Raw genomic sequence first — 12,687 nt, 5'->3', positions numbered from 1 at the left:
TAGGGGAACCCCGGGGGGGCAGGCACGGAGCTGCGGGCAGCGGGTGGGTGCTGCCGCTGCAGGGACTGACCCCCAGCGACCAGGGGCCAGCCGCCCGGCCCTTTGCCCCCTGCTCAATCATTTACCTGCCCACGACCTTCGCTTCGGGGCGAGGGCCGAGGGGGGATCCGCGCCGGGGGGCCCCGCAGCACCCCTCGCCCCTCGCCGCGCCCTTCCCCACCGGCCCCGCTCCACTTTGGCCCCTTTATCTGCTGCGTGCTCCTCTTTGGTGGGTCCCCGCGCAGGGCTGGGAAGGCAGCCCAGTGCCGCCAGGAGGAGGAGGAGGGGTGGGGAGAGGCCAGGCCGGAGCTTTGCCAGATGTGGGAAAGGAGAGAAGGGGGGACGCTCGCCGCTCGCTCGCTTTCCCCCCCGGCTCCCCACCGCCGGTGGGGCGGCCGCGCCAGGGACCCCGTCCCGGGGGACACGACGGTGTCACCGGGCCGGTGGCGAGGCCGGGGCTCGGCGAGCCCGCGGGGCGCTGGGTGAGCATCCCCACGCGCGTCCCCCCGCGCGGGGTGGGAGGAGAGCCGGGTCCCCCCCGGCGCTCCCCGCTCTCGCCTCCCTCCACCCCCCGCATTGTTCCCGGCCCGGCGGGCGGGAGGAGGAGCAGGGCCAAGGGCCAGCATGCGGTAGGCGCCCGTGCCGCCGAGGAAGGCAGGCAGGAAGGCAGGCAGGCAGGAAGGCAGCGCTGCGAGCGTGCCGGAGCCGCCTGTCATGTTGCTCGAGCTGCTCGTCCAGGCTGCCTGTGTGTCCCTGTTCCTCCCGGGCGGCCAGGGCAGGGTGTACCCCGGGAGGAAGAAACCAGCCAGCTTTGCCGTGGAGAGGTAGCCGGGTCCCCCCCTCTTCCCTTCTCCCTCTCGCAGCTGCACCTGGGAGCGGCGGCACGCCGAGCTGCTCTGTGCCGCCCCGAGCCCTCGGCTGCCTTCGGGGCTCCGGCCGCGCTCCTGTCCCGGCCAGAGGGGCTGGCACCCGCTCGTGGTTCCGTCTGCACGAGGGCAAGGAGAGCGTCACCCTCGCCTGGGTCTCGCGCCCTGTGTCCCTGTCCTTGTCGGGGACTTTTCTCCCCTGTCACCATGCGCTGGGGTGCTTGGACCGGCTGGGGTGCGAGTCCTCTCCTGCCGTCCCCATCTCGCCCTGGTGCACCCCGAGCCTGCCTTCACACTGATCTGTGCCACGCAGGACGGGGTATCTGTGGGCACGTGGGTGCCCGGTCCCACGTGTGTCCCCCTCCCTGTCCTCACGGGCTCGGTCCGGGACGGGGCAGGGCGTCCTCAGCCTCTGTCCCTCGCTCAGGCGCCGTGTGGGGCCCCACGTCTGCTTCTCGGGCTTCGGCAGCGGATGTTGCCCCGGCTGGATGCTGGCTCCGGGCAGCGGGCAGTGCACCCTGCGTGAGTACAGGCGCCCCAGGCCCCGCCACGCTGCCCGGGATGGGGTGGGGGGGTCCCCGCGCCCCTGACTGCTGCTCGTCCCCGTGCCCTGCAGCGCTCTGCCCCTTCGGCTGCGGCAGCGGCTTCTGCATCGCCCCCAACCTCTGCTCGTGCCCGGATGGAGAGCAGGGCATCACCTGCCCAGGTAGGGTCCCTATCCTCTCCCAGGGCAGGGCACAAGCCCTGGAGGGGGGGCAGGAGTGAGTGGGGGGGAGCGTGGGAGGGCTCCGGGGGTGGCCCCGGTGCCCCGCGGAGCCCCTGCTTGCCTTTCAGAGCCACCAGGGACATGCGGGGAGTACGGCTGCGACCTCTCCTGTAACCACGGTGGGTGCCAGGAGGTGGCCCGCGTCTGTCCCCTCGGCTTCTCCATGGTGGAGACGGCCAACGGCATCCGCTGCACCGGTGAGATGAGGTGGGGTCGAGGCGCGGCGGGGGGCCCGCGGCATCCCCCAGCTCCTAGACGTCCCCTCTCGCCCCCAGACATTGACGAGTGCCTGAGCGCCGCCTGCGAGGGTCTCTGCGTCAACACCGAGGGCGGCTTCGTCTGCGAGTGCGGCCCCGGCATGCAGCTCTCCGCCGACCGCCACAGCTGCCAGGGTGCGCGGGGCCGGGGGTCAGGCGGGGGCCAGCGGGGCCGAGCTGGGCCCGCCGAGCCTCAGCCTGTGCCCGGCAGATACGGACGAGTGCCTGGCCACGCCGTGCCAGCACCGCTGCAAGAACAGCGTGGGCAGCTACCGCTGCTCCTGCTGGCCCGGCTACCACCTCCACGGGAACCGGCACTCCTGCGTGGGTGAGCACTGCGTGCCAGCCCCCCTCCGTGTCGCGACGAGCCCTAGCCTGCAGGGACAAGGTGGCCGTCGGCACGGTGCTGCTGCCACGTCCTTGTCCTTGCTTGGGCCGTGCCCAAGGAGATGGCGCAGCGGGCATCCCCGTGCGTCGTGCTGGGGGGGTGTCTCTTCCCCGTGAGCCGGCTCCTGCCTCCTGCCTGGGCACCGACGAGTCCCCGTGTTCCTCAGATGTCAACGAGTGCCGGCGGCCGGGAGACAGACGCGCCTGTCAGCACGCCTGCCACAACACCCCAGGCAGCTACCTGTGCTCCTGCCGCCCCGGGTACCGGCTCAGCGGCGACAGGGTCTCCTGCGAAGGTAACTGGCTGCTCCTCTTGCCAGGGCGGGTGAGCAGGACTCCACGTGCTCCCTGCCTGCTCCCTGAGTGACACCTGCTCCTTCCCTTCTAGGCTTCCCCAAGTCCATCCTGGCCCCCTCACCCATCCTGCAGTCCCTGCAGCACCCCCCCACGCTCGTCCTGCTCCCTCCCGGCCCTGGGGGACCCCTCCTGGTCCCCAGGGGCTCTCCCTCTTCCCACCTCCCTGCCGCGCCTCCGGGCACCCAACCTCCTCCCTCCTCGCCCACCACCGTGTCCCCAGCCACCGAGCTGTCCCCACGCGGGGAGGGAGCCCCCGGTACCGCATCGCCAGCCCCTCGCTGCTGGTACCGGGGGGCCCTCCGGGAGCCGGGCACTCGCTGGATGGAGCCGGGGTGCCGGAGCTGTGCCTGCCAGGTAAGCGCCCTCTCTCCCCGTGCCGCTTCTCGCCGTGCCAGCTGGCCGTGGCGCTGAGCTGTGCCTGCCCCGACAGGGAGGACGAGTGCTCTGCGAGGCCGTCAGCTGCCCCGTGCCTTGCTCCCACCCGCTGCCCGCCCCGGCCGGGGGCTGCTGCCCCAGCTGCACAGGTGAGCCCTGGCAGCCCCAGCCCTGCGCCCCGGCACGGCGCCCCCCGACCCTCCCCTGGTTTGCAGGCTGCTTGCACGAGGGGGTGGCCCGTGCCGAGGGCGACGTCTTCTCCCCATCCGATGGCAACTGCACCGTGTGCGTGTGCCTGGTGAGTCCCCGCCGTCCTGCGGTGCGGTGGGCTGGGCCTGGGCCCCGGGTCCCATCTCACTGTTGGGATGCCTCGGGCAGGGCTTCGTCGGCACCGGGTGCCCGTTCTGGGGAGGTGTCACAGTGCTCGGGGAGACAGCTCCGGAGCCGTGGGGTGGGTGCCAAAATGGGACCTGCAGGTCGAGACGGGGGGTGGGTGCTTTGGAAGCCTCACCCTGCAGCTGTGGGTGTCAGCGTCAGGAAGACAAAGCCATTTTCTCCCTCGGGGAGCAGCTCCCCAAAACTGTCGCCGTGGTGGTGTCCATCGCTGCCCGGCCTTGCTGGGGTGATGGACTGCAGTTCGTGGGGCAGGCGCTTGCCTCCCCATGACCGTGCCATGACTCTGCTCCGCAGGCTGGAAACGTCTCCTGCATCTCCCCTGAGTGCCCCCCGGGCTCTTGCCCCAGCGCCTCGCCGCCCGACTGCTGCTCCTGCCAGCCAGGTGGGACCCCCAGGCGGAGGGGGGCGAGGGGCTGTGGGTGGCACTACTGGCGATGGGCCGTGGGGTCCTGGCGAGGCAGGACCGTGCTCTGCTCCCCATCCAAGCCCTGCCCTCACCACCTCTCTCCTCCCCAGCAAAGTGCAGCTTCCGCGGCCGCACGTACGTGCACGGAGCCCGCTTCAGCTTGGACGAGGACGACTGCACCACCTGCGTCTGCCGGGTGGGTCTGGGGATCCCGTGGGGGTCCCGGCCTTTGTCTGGTGTCCCGTGGGGCAGAGGGAGGCAGGCAGGATGGCTGTCCCCAGCACGGAGCCGGTGCGTGACGCGCCCCCGTCTCCGCAGGGTGGTGAGGTGGAGTGCTCCTTCGCCCCCTGCCCGGCGCTGGACTGCCCGCAGCACCAGCGGCACCTGCGCCCCGGGCAGTGCTGCTTCACCTGCCGGGACCCCCCGCGCCCCTCGGGTGAGCCAGCATGGGGGGCATGATGGGGGTCCCTGGGGCTGGGAGGGGGGATCTGGGGGAGCTGCACGTGGGGACGCACGGGGATGGGACGGGCGTTTGGGGGGCATAGTCATGGGGCTTGGGGGTGGCACGTGGGGAGCGGACACGTGCATGGCACCCACGTGCATGGAGAGGCTGGTGGGGTGGGTGCCCGCAGCCCTGTGCCCACCCGTGTCCCTGTGCCCCTCAGGCTGCTTCGTGGATGACAACGGGGTCGAGTTTCCCATTGGACAGATCTGGTCTCCGGGCGATCCCTGTGAGTTATGCATCTGCCAGGTGAATGAGAACCTGCTCTGCTTCACTCCTCCTACCCGTCCCCATCCCCATCCCATCCCCGTCCCATCCCTGGGCGTGCGTGGCATGGAGAGACCAGGTCTGGGAAGGAAAGAGGTTTAGACGCCGAAGCCAAGTCCCTCTCCGGCTGCCTCCTGCCTCGAACGTGCTGCCTCTGCCTCTCCTCCAGCCGGGCTCCCGGGACACCCAGCCCTTCCCTCGGGACACCAGGCTGCTCGTGGACGTGGTCCCCGGCAGCTCCCCAGCTCCGTGGGCTTTTGCCCCTTCAGTTTTGGGTTTAAACCCGTCAGTTTGGGGTTTAAGCCTGCCAGCACGGGCCCAAGGTCCCTGTCACGTGCTTCTCCCCCCCGCAGGCCGATGGCTCCGTGAGCTGCAAGAGGACGGACTGCGTGGAGACGTGCCCCTACCCCATCCACATCCCCGGGCAGTGCTGCCCCGACTGCTCGGCAGGTGACAGGGGGGGCAGCGGGGGGGCCGGGGTGAGGCTGACCCCCCCAGCCAGCGAGCCTGGGGGTCTCCAGGGCTGCAACCCTGCTCTGCTCCCGGCAGGATGTACCTACATGGGACAGATCTTCTACAACAACGAGACCTTCCCGTCCCTCCTGGACCCCTGCCTCAGCTGCATCTGCCTGGTGAGGGCCGCGGCGGCCAGGTTTTGGGGTGGGTGCCTTTCCCCAGGGTGGGGGCCGAGCCAACAGCATCGGTGCGGCACTTTTGCCCCCCGACCACGGGGTCCGGGTGCTGCAGGATGCTCTTGGCTCCCGTCCCTCAGGCTTTTACCCATCGTAGGAAAAAGCTGCTGAGCCTCTGGGGGCTCCCCCCACCCCCAAGCCCCCGCTAACGCCCAGCCCTCACGTCTCTCCCTGCCAGCTGGGCTCGGTGGCCTGCTCGCCCGTGGACTGCACCATCTTCTGCACCTACCCCTTCCACCCCGAGGGCGAGTGCTGTCCCGTCTGTAACGGTGAGAGCCGGGGGGGGGGCACGGGACCACGGCCCCCGCCCCGCCAGTGCCCCCCAGCCCCACGCTGAGCGCTGCTGCCCCCCCTCCCCGACACCCCCAGACTGCAACTACGAGGGCAGGAAGGTGGTGAACGGCCAGACCTTCAGCCCCGAGGGACAGCCCTGCACCCGCTGCACGTGCCAGGTGAGCCCGTGGGGCACCCGTGGCGCTGCGCCGGGGACCGGGCGGCTGTCCCGTGCCTCCTTCCTCTTCATCCTCCTCCTCCTCCTCCTCCTGCCGCCGCAGCTCGGGGAGGTGAGCTGCGAGGAGAGGCCGTGTCCCCACTCCTGCTCCGAGCCCCCTGCGCTGCCTGCTGCCTGCTGCCCCGCCTGCCAAGGTACCGGGGGCTCGGCACCCCCGCGCTGCCCCCCACGTTTGTGTTGTGGTGTGGCTTTTGTCCCCCCGGTGGTGCTGGGCTGCCGGTGACGTTAACCAGGAGCATCTCTCCCCCCACCGCAGACACCCAGCTCCCACAGCAGAGCGGCGGCGGCGACGCGTCCCCGTCCCCATCCCCGTCCCACGAGGACCTCGTGCCCACCGGCACCCCGCAGCCTCCCCGCCACCGCCTGGCCCAGCTCCTGCTCCACGCTGCCCCCTTCGGCCCCTCTCCTGGGGGGGAGCCCCCTTCCCCCACCCCGAGCCCCCCCCCAGCACCGCGGGGGGCTCTCTGCTGCTGCTCTGCCGCCTGCTGCCCCCCCTGGAGAGGCCACGGGACCCCCGGCTCCCACGGGCAGCCCTGGGTCAAGGCGGGATGCTCAGGGGCATCCCGGGGACGCGGACCCCTTGGCCGTGCCAACAGCCGGCAGGGAGAGCCCCGGTGGGCACGCGGCTCCCTAGAGCCACCCTGCCTGGCGGAGGAGAAGGAGGAGGAGGAGGAGGAGGAAGGCTGCAGGACCAGCAGGCCTGGCTGGCCAGGCGTGGCTGGGGACGGGGCGCTGAGGCACGCAGGTGGCCGTGCCGAGCACCCAGGGATGGCGACACGTCCCTGCGCCCCGCTCTCTCGGGCACAGGGTCCCCCAGCTCCTCACCGCCCCATGGCGCAGGAGGCTGTGGGGCCGGGGGGCAGTGCCAGCTACTCCCTCCCCCAATAAAGCCACCCTGGTATTTATGCTCCCTGCTCCTGCTTGCGCCCACCAAGCCCAGCACTGGGGCTTTCCCCAGCTCGGGGCACTTTGGCACGGTACCGGAGGTGCTCGTCCAGCCCAGCGTGGCTTTGGGGACAGGAGGGACCTGCCCGTGCTGCCCAGCTGGGGACTTTATTGTGGCCAGATGGCAGGTGCCAGCCCCACCATGCCGTTGGCCCTGTCGAAGACGCTGTAGTAGCGGCGCAGGAAGATGTCCCCAAGGATCCAGAGCTCGCTGGTGGCCGTGGGCAGGGCGTAGCCTTCGAAGCCGCTCATGCAGGAGCCGTCCTCCTGCTGGTGGGGACAGGGTGAGGGGCAGCAAGGCCGCAGGTGCCGGGTGCCGGCGCTTGGTGCTCACCTGGAGGATGTAAGCCTGGGGGGGCAGCGGGAACTGGGTGCCGGCAATGATGAAGACGATGTCAGGCAGGAGCCGGATGAAGCTGCAGCTCACCAAGTACTGCAGGGAGGGGACAGCGCTGCCTCAGCCCTCGCGGGAAGCCACCAGCGCCCCGTCCCCATCCCCACGTGCTCACCACGCCGCTGGCGCTGCGCCTGGCTCCCATCTCATACTGGATGTTGCCCACGCTGCGGCTGGGGCCGGCCAGCAGCGAGGTGCCGCTGTCCACGATGGCCTGGCAGCCGTACGGGCAGGCGATGGGGCGGCCGTGCATGGTGATGCTGGGGACACAGCACTCCCTGAGGCCACGTGTCCACCCTGGTGCCAGGCTCCCCTTCCCCGTGCCTCGTCCCGGTGCTACCTGTCCACCTTGATTTGCCAGTAGGACTGGGCGGTCAGCGGGATCCAGCTCAGGTTCCCGGTGAAGTAGGTGTCGTCGATGCCGCCGAACAGCACGAAGCTGCCGTTCTGCTTGTTGCTGGGGCGAGCGGGAGTCGGGGGGGAAGCGCCGTGGAGCTGGGGGTGCTGCTGCCCCCCAGCCCCCCAGCAGGAGCCGTGCGCCTCAGAGGGCTGCTGCCGTTGTTCCCAAAGCGGGTTTGATGAGGGGCTTTCCCCCTCGGTAACATTCGCACCCGGACACTGGCCCCATCACCGACTGCGTGGGGCCACCAGCTTGCCCCGAAAGCACGAGGAGGGGTTTGCCGGGATCCTGCCAGCACTTACGGGGTCAGGTAGATGGAGAAAAGGTCCTGAGACACCAAGCCTTGGCTCATCATGTTGTCAAAAATCGGGGTAGCGCCGGAGGAGGAGATGCTGGGGAAGGCCAGCCCCAGGAAGCCGTCGAAGGGTGCGTGGGCGAGGAAGGAGCCAGGCTCTGTCAGGCTCAGCCCAAACACCTGGTTCTGGACTTGGATGTTCCCCACCTGGGGGGGAGAGTGGGGAGGCTCGGGGCTGCCCCTGCCTCACCCCCCGGCCCAGCTCCATGCCCCGGCTCGCCCACGGGTGCTCACCGTGACGGTGTCGTAGCCCAGGACGCCGACCATGCAGCCGGTGCCGTACCAGGTGGCCACGCTGGTGGTGGTGCCGCGGTAGGTGGAGGAGCGCGCTGGGTCGAAGCGCCGGTGGTTGGCTGCAGCAACGGGAGACCTGAGCAGGGCAGGCAGAGGAGCAGCCCACCCAGGGGTCCCCAGCGTCCCCCGGCTCCGTGACACTCACCGCAGGCCGGGCTGGAGCAGTACACCGAGGGTACCCACAGGTTGGCTGAGCCAGTGTCGAAGATGACGGAGAACTCCTGCGGTGGCGTGCCGATGGAGATGGTGCCCACGTACTCCAGCTGCCAACAAAGGGCACCGTGTGTGTGACTGCCCCCAGCCCCCTGCCCGAACTGTCCACGTCCCCTCACATGTCCCCATGTCCCTGCACGGGGGTTCCCTGCCAAGCCCCCCGGCTCTGCCCGCACTCACGTCCATGTAGTTTGCCAGGGGCTCGGTGGCAGCGGTGGGGTGATACCTGGCAGCTGGGGAGGGGGGCTGCTGCAGCAGGACCCTCCCCAGCACCCCGCCATCCAGCAGTGCTCGCCGCAGCGATTTCTTCTGGTACAGGCTGACCCTGCGTGAAAGGCTGCGGCTGAGCACGGGGACGGAAGGGTTTGGGTCCTGGGGTCCCCCTGCCTCGACCGCCGGTGTCCCCCTCACCTGCTCTCCAGGGCGCGGGCAACCACCACCATCCCCAGCAGCCACAGCCACCTCATGGCGCAGGGATGTGGTGCGGTGGCACCAGGGCACCTGTCCCTATGCCGGAGGGCACGGAGGCGTTCCCGGATGAGGTGTGCCAGGCACCCCGATAAGCCAGCCCGTGCTCCCCGGTTGGTGGCATGGCTCGGCACTTATCGGCAGCCTGCTGCGGTTGCCTCCGGCCCCCAGCGCGAGGTGCGGGGTGTTTGCACAGCCGGGGGCACCGCGGGGAGCGGGCAGGGGCGGTGGGACCCAGAGGTGGCACCGGGCAGCATCTGCCACCGTCCCCTGCATCCCCAGAGCAAACGTGCTGGATGCCCTCTGCGCACGCAGGGGCCACGTGTGGCCTGCCAGGGGCTGGGGAAGAGCTGCCCAGGAGCTCTCGGGGGCTCAGTGGCCTGTGCTGGCCCTCCTGGTGAGCTGTGTGCCAGGAACAAACACAGCGCGGGCGAGTCGTGCCAGCGCGGCGGCGGCTTGTCCTTGATAAATAATCAGCCAGGAGCACTCGTGGGCAGCATCCGCCGTGGCAGGGGGTCACCTCCCCGCCCTGAGATCCCACCCGGCAGGACCTCAGCCCCACGTTATGGGTAGTGACACGATGGGGCCACCACAGCTGCTGGCACAGCCTGCCCACGCCGCAGGGATGTGGGGCCCGATCCAGCCCTTTCCAGAGAAACTCAGCACGCGGATGCTTTTCCATGACTTTATTGTGCTCAGTGACAGCAGCAAGGGGGGGCGGGAGTGCAGGGGCCGGCCTGGCTTGGGGGAGCGTGCGCTCAGGCCAGCGGGGACAGCCCCACCTTGTTGTTGGCCCTGTCGAAGATCACGTAGTACTCGCGGATGAAGACGTCCCCGAGGATCCAGAGTTCGCCCGACTCGGTGGGGGTGTCCATGCCTTCGAAGCCGAGGCTGCAGAACCCATCGCTCTGCAGCCGAGGATGTGGACAGAGATGGTTAACAGCTGCCCGGACCCCCCCCCCCCAGACATTCCCCTGCAGGGTCTGTCCCTGTCCCCATCCCCGTGGGGTGCTCACCTCTATCACGTAGGCTGTGGCTGGCACGGTGAATTTCTTGCCATGGATTTTGAAGGCGACGTCGGGCAGGCTGCTGACGGCGTTGCAGCTGATCTGTGGTGGGGATGGGGTCAGCGGCCACCCCGACGGAGCCGCGTGTCCCATGGGGACCAGCAGCCGGTTGGCTTTGGCCATCGGAGGGGACACCGAGCCCCGAGGGTCCCCAGCAGCCCCATGCTCCCCTCCCGCCTCACCTCGCCGTTGGAGTCAGCACCCAGGGCATTATAGATACGTTTGAGGGCGGCGGTGGGCACAGCCAGCAGCGAGGTGCCGGTGTCCACGATGGCCTGGCAGCTGAAATAGCAGGCGACGGCCTTCTCGCCGACGAAGACTCTGCGGGAGATACAGGGTGAGCTCCCGGAGGGGCCAGGGGCCGGGTCCCCATAGTGTCACTGCCGGGAGTACCTCTCCATGGTGATCTGCCAGTAGGTTTCGTCGGAGAGCGGGATCCAGCTGATGCCCTTAGTGGTGTAGGCAGGGTCAATGCCACCGAAGAGGACGAAGCTGCCGCTCTTGTCATCCCTGAAGGGGGGAACCATCAGTCCCGTGGCTCAGGACCCCGTGCTGCCGAGGGGACGCGGGTGCCGGAGCCCCCCCAAGGGGAGAACACCCTCTGCCAGGGGTGGGTGGCTCTGCAGGGCTTACTTGCTCAGGTAGACGGAGAAGAGGTCCCTGGCCACCAGGTCCTGGCTCATCATGTTGTCAAAGACAGGGGTGGCCCCGGAGGAGGCGATGCTGGGGAAGGCCAGGCCCAGGATGCCGTCGAAGGGGGAGTAGTAGAAGATGGTGCCGGGCTCAGTCTCAGCCAGCCCAAAGATCTGGTTGGTGACCTGGATGTCCGAGACCTGGTCGGAGAGACAGGGAGAAGGGGACGGGCTGGGTTGGGGCGCACGGTGCCCCCGTGGCCCCGGTCCCACGGGACAGGCAAGCGGCCGGCCGCTGCCTTACGGTGACGGTGTCGTAGCCCAGGATGCCGGTCATGCTGCCGGTGCCGTAGGCAATGGAGACGCTGTCGTTGGTGCTCACGAAGGTGGAGGACTCGGAGGGGTTGAAGCGGTTGTGGTTTTCTGTGGGTACGGGAGAGGGACGGTCACAGCCTGTCCCAACACCGAGCTGCGTCCCCAGCGCTCGGCACCCCCAGGGATGGGGACACCTGCTGCAGGGCGGGCTGGAGCAGCCCACCCGGGGGTCCCCAGCGTCCCCCCGCCCCGTGACACTCACTGCAGGCCGGGCTGGAGCAGTACACCGAGGGCACCCACAGGTTGGAGGAGCCGGTGTCAAAGATGACGGTGAACTCCTGGGCCGGCGTGCCGATGGAGATGGTGCCGTAGTACTCGTTCTGTCAACATGGGGTGGGTTAGGCAGGGGGACAGGAGGGTGAGGGGGGACAGGACAGGGGGGCAAGGGGGACGGTTAGGGGCCCGCAGCCCCATGGGGGCCATGCTGCTGCCATGCTCACATCCATGTAGTTCTGCAGAGGCTCAGAGGAGGTGGTGCCGGCGAAGACGGGGAGGTATTTGGAGGCCGGGTTGTAGGGGTGCTGCTTCAGGAAGTGCTCCAGCAAGCCGTGCTCCTCCAGCCTCTGCCGCAGGGACTTCAACCTCCTCAGCGGGATCCTGGGGTGCGGGAGGGGACAGGGCTCAGGGCAGGGACGTGCCTGGGGGCTGCACTGTGCCCTCGCTCTGCGCCTCTTCCTGCAACCCCTCCTACGGACCGGGGCCACCTGCCCTGCGCCTTGGCCGTGGTGATGGCTGGGGGCTGTCCCCCAACCCTGCCGTGCACCACCCCAGCCGTGACCCCTCCCCGATGCCTTTACTGCCCAGTTCCCCCCACTACATATCCAAGGAGTCCTCGGGACCCCAGCAGCACGCCCAGCACCCCCCCACCCCCGTGCTCACTTGGAGAGGTGGCATTGGGCCAGGGCCACCAAGCCGAGGAGCAGGAGCAGCTTCATCGTGGCTCTTCGCAGCGAGGCACCGGTGCCAGCGGAGAGGCGTCGAATGTGCCCGGCGCCCGGGCTGAGCTCCCTATATACAGCGCCGTGCTTGTTTGGCCAGCAGCCCCGATAAGAAAGGCAAACGGCAGGGTGGGCGTTATCGCAGTGTCCGCAGAGGACACCGGGGGAATGTCAAGCTGCCGGCTCGCCATCTTCACCAGGGAGCCGCACGGCCTGGCCGTGGGGATGCTTGGCGCAGGCTGGGCTGGGGAAGAAACATTTCCTGGTGCCCTGCGGTGCCACTGGGAGGCCCTGGGAGTTGTGGGGCCAGCGTGGGGACGCGGGGCTGGCTGCGGTCCCCAGGCTGCTGCAAGGCGCAGGGCGAGGAGCCCCCAGTGCCCCAGCCCCAGCGGGTGCTGCACCGAGCCCTCCTGCACTGCGTGGGGAAGGGACAGGGGGTGGCCATGGCCAGGGGACAACGCGGTGGCCCTGAGCCTGTGGTGGGTGCAGGGGCTTGCGCCAGGGGCTCCGCAGAGCGCCAGTGCCAGGGGCTCAGGAGCAGCGCTGGAATGTGTTTGCTTAAACATGCACGACGTCCAGCAGGCAAATAAGGGGTTTTCCTTGACAGCTTCTCCAGCACAGGTGCCAGGTGCTTTTCCCTTAGCACGGAGGTGTTTCTGTCCCCTTCCCTGAAGGCTCCCAGCCCTGTTCCTGGCATCAAGCAGGAGCCGAGACCCAAGGCCCTGCCAGCAGCCACAGCTCCTTGCCTTGCCCAGGTGACAGCAGCTGCTGATGGCCCAGTGCCG

At 69.4% G+C, this 12,687-nt stretch overlaps 3 protein-coding genes across 8 annotated transcripts; 1 reads left to right on the top strand and 2 right to left on the bottom strand.

Annotated features, from left to right (window-relative positions):
- The first annotated feature begins 316 nt into the window (after positions 1-316).
- Positions 317-6,727, top strand: VWCE (von Willebrand factor C and EGF domains). 6 transcript variants are annotated; one of them, XM_035326625.1, is made up of 20 exons: positions 318-863; positions 1,333-1,427; positions 1,522-1,611; positions 1,740-1,868; positions 1,947-2,063; positions 2,140-2,256; positions 2,483-2,611; positions 2,704-3,026; positions 3,103-3,196; positions 3,263-3,345; positions 3,738-3,825; positions 3,960-4,045; positions 4,168-4,285; positions 4,515-4,580; positions 4,972-5,068; positions 5,168-5,256; positions 5,415-5,579; positions 5,680-5,762; positions 5,865-5,955; positions 6,078-6,727. In XM_035326625.1, exons 1-20 carry the CDS (start codon positions 754-756, stop codon positions 6,707-6,709), a joined length of 2,802 nt encoding a protein of 933 aa, XP_035182516.1. In that variant the 5' UTR covers positions 318-753; the 3' UTR covers positions 6,710-6,727. The 6 variants fall into 6 exon arrangements, 5 of the variants coding, with proteins under 5 accessions (XP_035182513.1, XP_035182516.1, XP_035182514.1 ...); XM_035326626.1 differs by having other exon boundaries at positions 321-863; positions 4,515-4,600; positions 5,168-5,250; positions 5,489-5,579; XM_035326622.1 differs by having other exon boundaries at positions 317-863; positions 5,680-5,955.
- A 147-nt stretch (positions 6,728-6,874) lies between these two features.
- On the bottom strand, positions 6,875-8,889 carry LOC118167786 (pepsin A-like). Its single transcript, XM_035327576.1, has 9 exons — positions 8,834-8,889; positions 8,603-8,747; positions 8,355-8,472; positions 8,150-8,268; positions 7,863-8,062; positions 7,501-7,617; positions 7,276-7,420; positions 7,101-7,199; positions 6,875-7,033 (listed from the first exon to the last, which is right to left on the bottom strand). Exons 1-9 carry the CDS (start codon positions 8,887-8,889, stop codon positions 6,875-6,877), a joined length of 1,158 nt encoding a protein of 385 aa, XP_035183467.1.
- Positions 8,890-9,648: 759 nt separating this feature from the next.
- On the bottom strand, positions 9,649-11,899 carry LOC118167350 (pepsin A-like). The gene is made up of 9 exons (XM_035326662.1): positions 11,844-11,899; positions 11,405-11,561; positions 11,167-11,284; positions 10,894-11,012; positions 10,591-10,790; positions 10,351-10,467; positions 10,140-10,278; positions 9,907-9,999; positions 9,649-9,798 (listed from the first exon to the last, which is right to left on the bottom strand). Exons 1-9 carry the CDS (start codon positions 11,897-11,899, stop codon positions 9,649-9,651), a joined length of 1,149 nt encoding a protein of 382 aa, XP_035182553.1.
- Positions 11,900-12,687: the final 788 nt, after the last annotated feature.

Source organism: Oxyura jamaicensis, chromosome 5, assembly GCF_011077185.1.
Source record: "Oxyura jamaicensis isolate SHBP4307 breed ruddy duck chromosome 5, BPBGC_Ojam_1.0, whole genome shotgun sequence".
Lineage (NCBI taxonomy): Eukaryota > Metazoa > Chordata > Aves > Anseriformes > Anatidae > Oxyura > Oxyura jamaicensis.
This window is presented reverse-complemented; position numbering and strand designations above follow the sequence as displayed.

Bases quoted from the DNA above. Each gene is read 5' to 3' on its own strand.
- VWCE (XM_035326622.1), top strand. From the start codon at position 754: ATGTTGCTCGAGCTGCTCGTCCAGGCTGCCTGTGTGTCCCTGTTCCTC. The intron at 1,869-1,946 runs GTGAGATGAGGT...TCTCGCCCCCAG, and splicing joins CAACGGCATCCGCTGCACCG to ACATTGACGAGTGCCTGAGC. The intron at 3,197-3,262 runs GTGAGCCCTGGC...CCTGGTTTGCAG, and splicing joins CTGCTGCCCCAGCTGCACAG to GCTGCTTGCACGAGGGGGTG.
- LOC118167786 (XM_035327576.1), bottom strand. From the start codon at position 8,889: ATGAGGTGGCTGTGGCTGCTGGGGATGGTGGTGGTTGCCCGCGCCCTG. The intron at 8,063-8,149 runs GTGAGCACCCGT...TCTCCCCCCCAG, and splicing joins TGGGCTACGACACCGTCACG to GTGGGGAACATCCAAGTCCA. The intron at 7,421-7,500 runs GTAGCACCGGGA...CTGTGTCCCCAG, and splicing joins TGGCAAATCAAGGTGGACAG to CATCACCATGCACGGCCGCC.
- LOC118167350 (XM_035326662.1), bottom strand. From the start codon at position 11,899: ATGAAGCTGCTCCTGCTCCTCGGCTTGGTGGCCCTGGCCCAATGCCAC. The intron at 10,791-10,893 runs GTAAGGCAGCGG...CTCTCCGACCAG, and splicing joins TGGGCTACGACACCGTCACC to GTCTCGGACATCCAGGTCAC. The intron at 9,799-9,906 runs GTGAGCACCCCA...CCTCGGCTGCAG, and splicing joins CCACAGCCTACGTGATAGAG to AGCGATGGGTTCTGCAGCCT.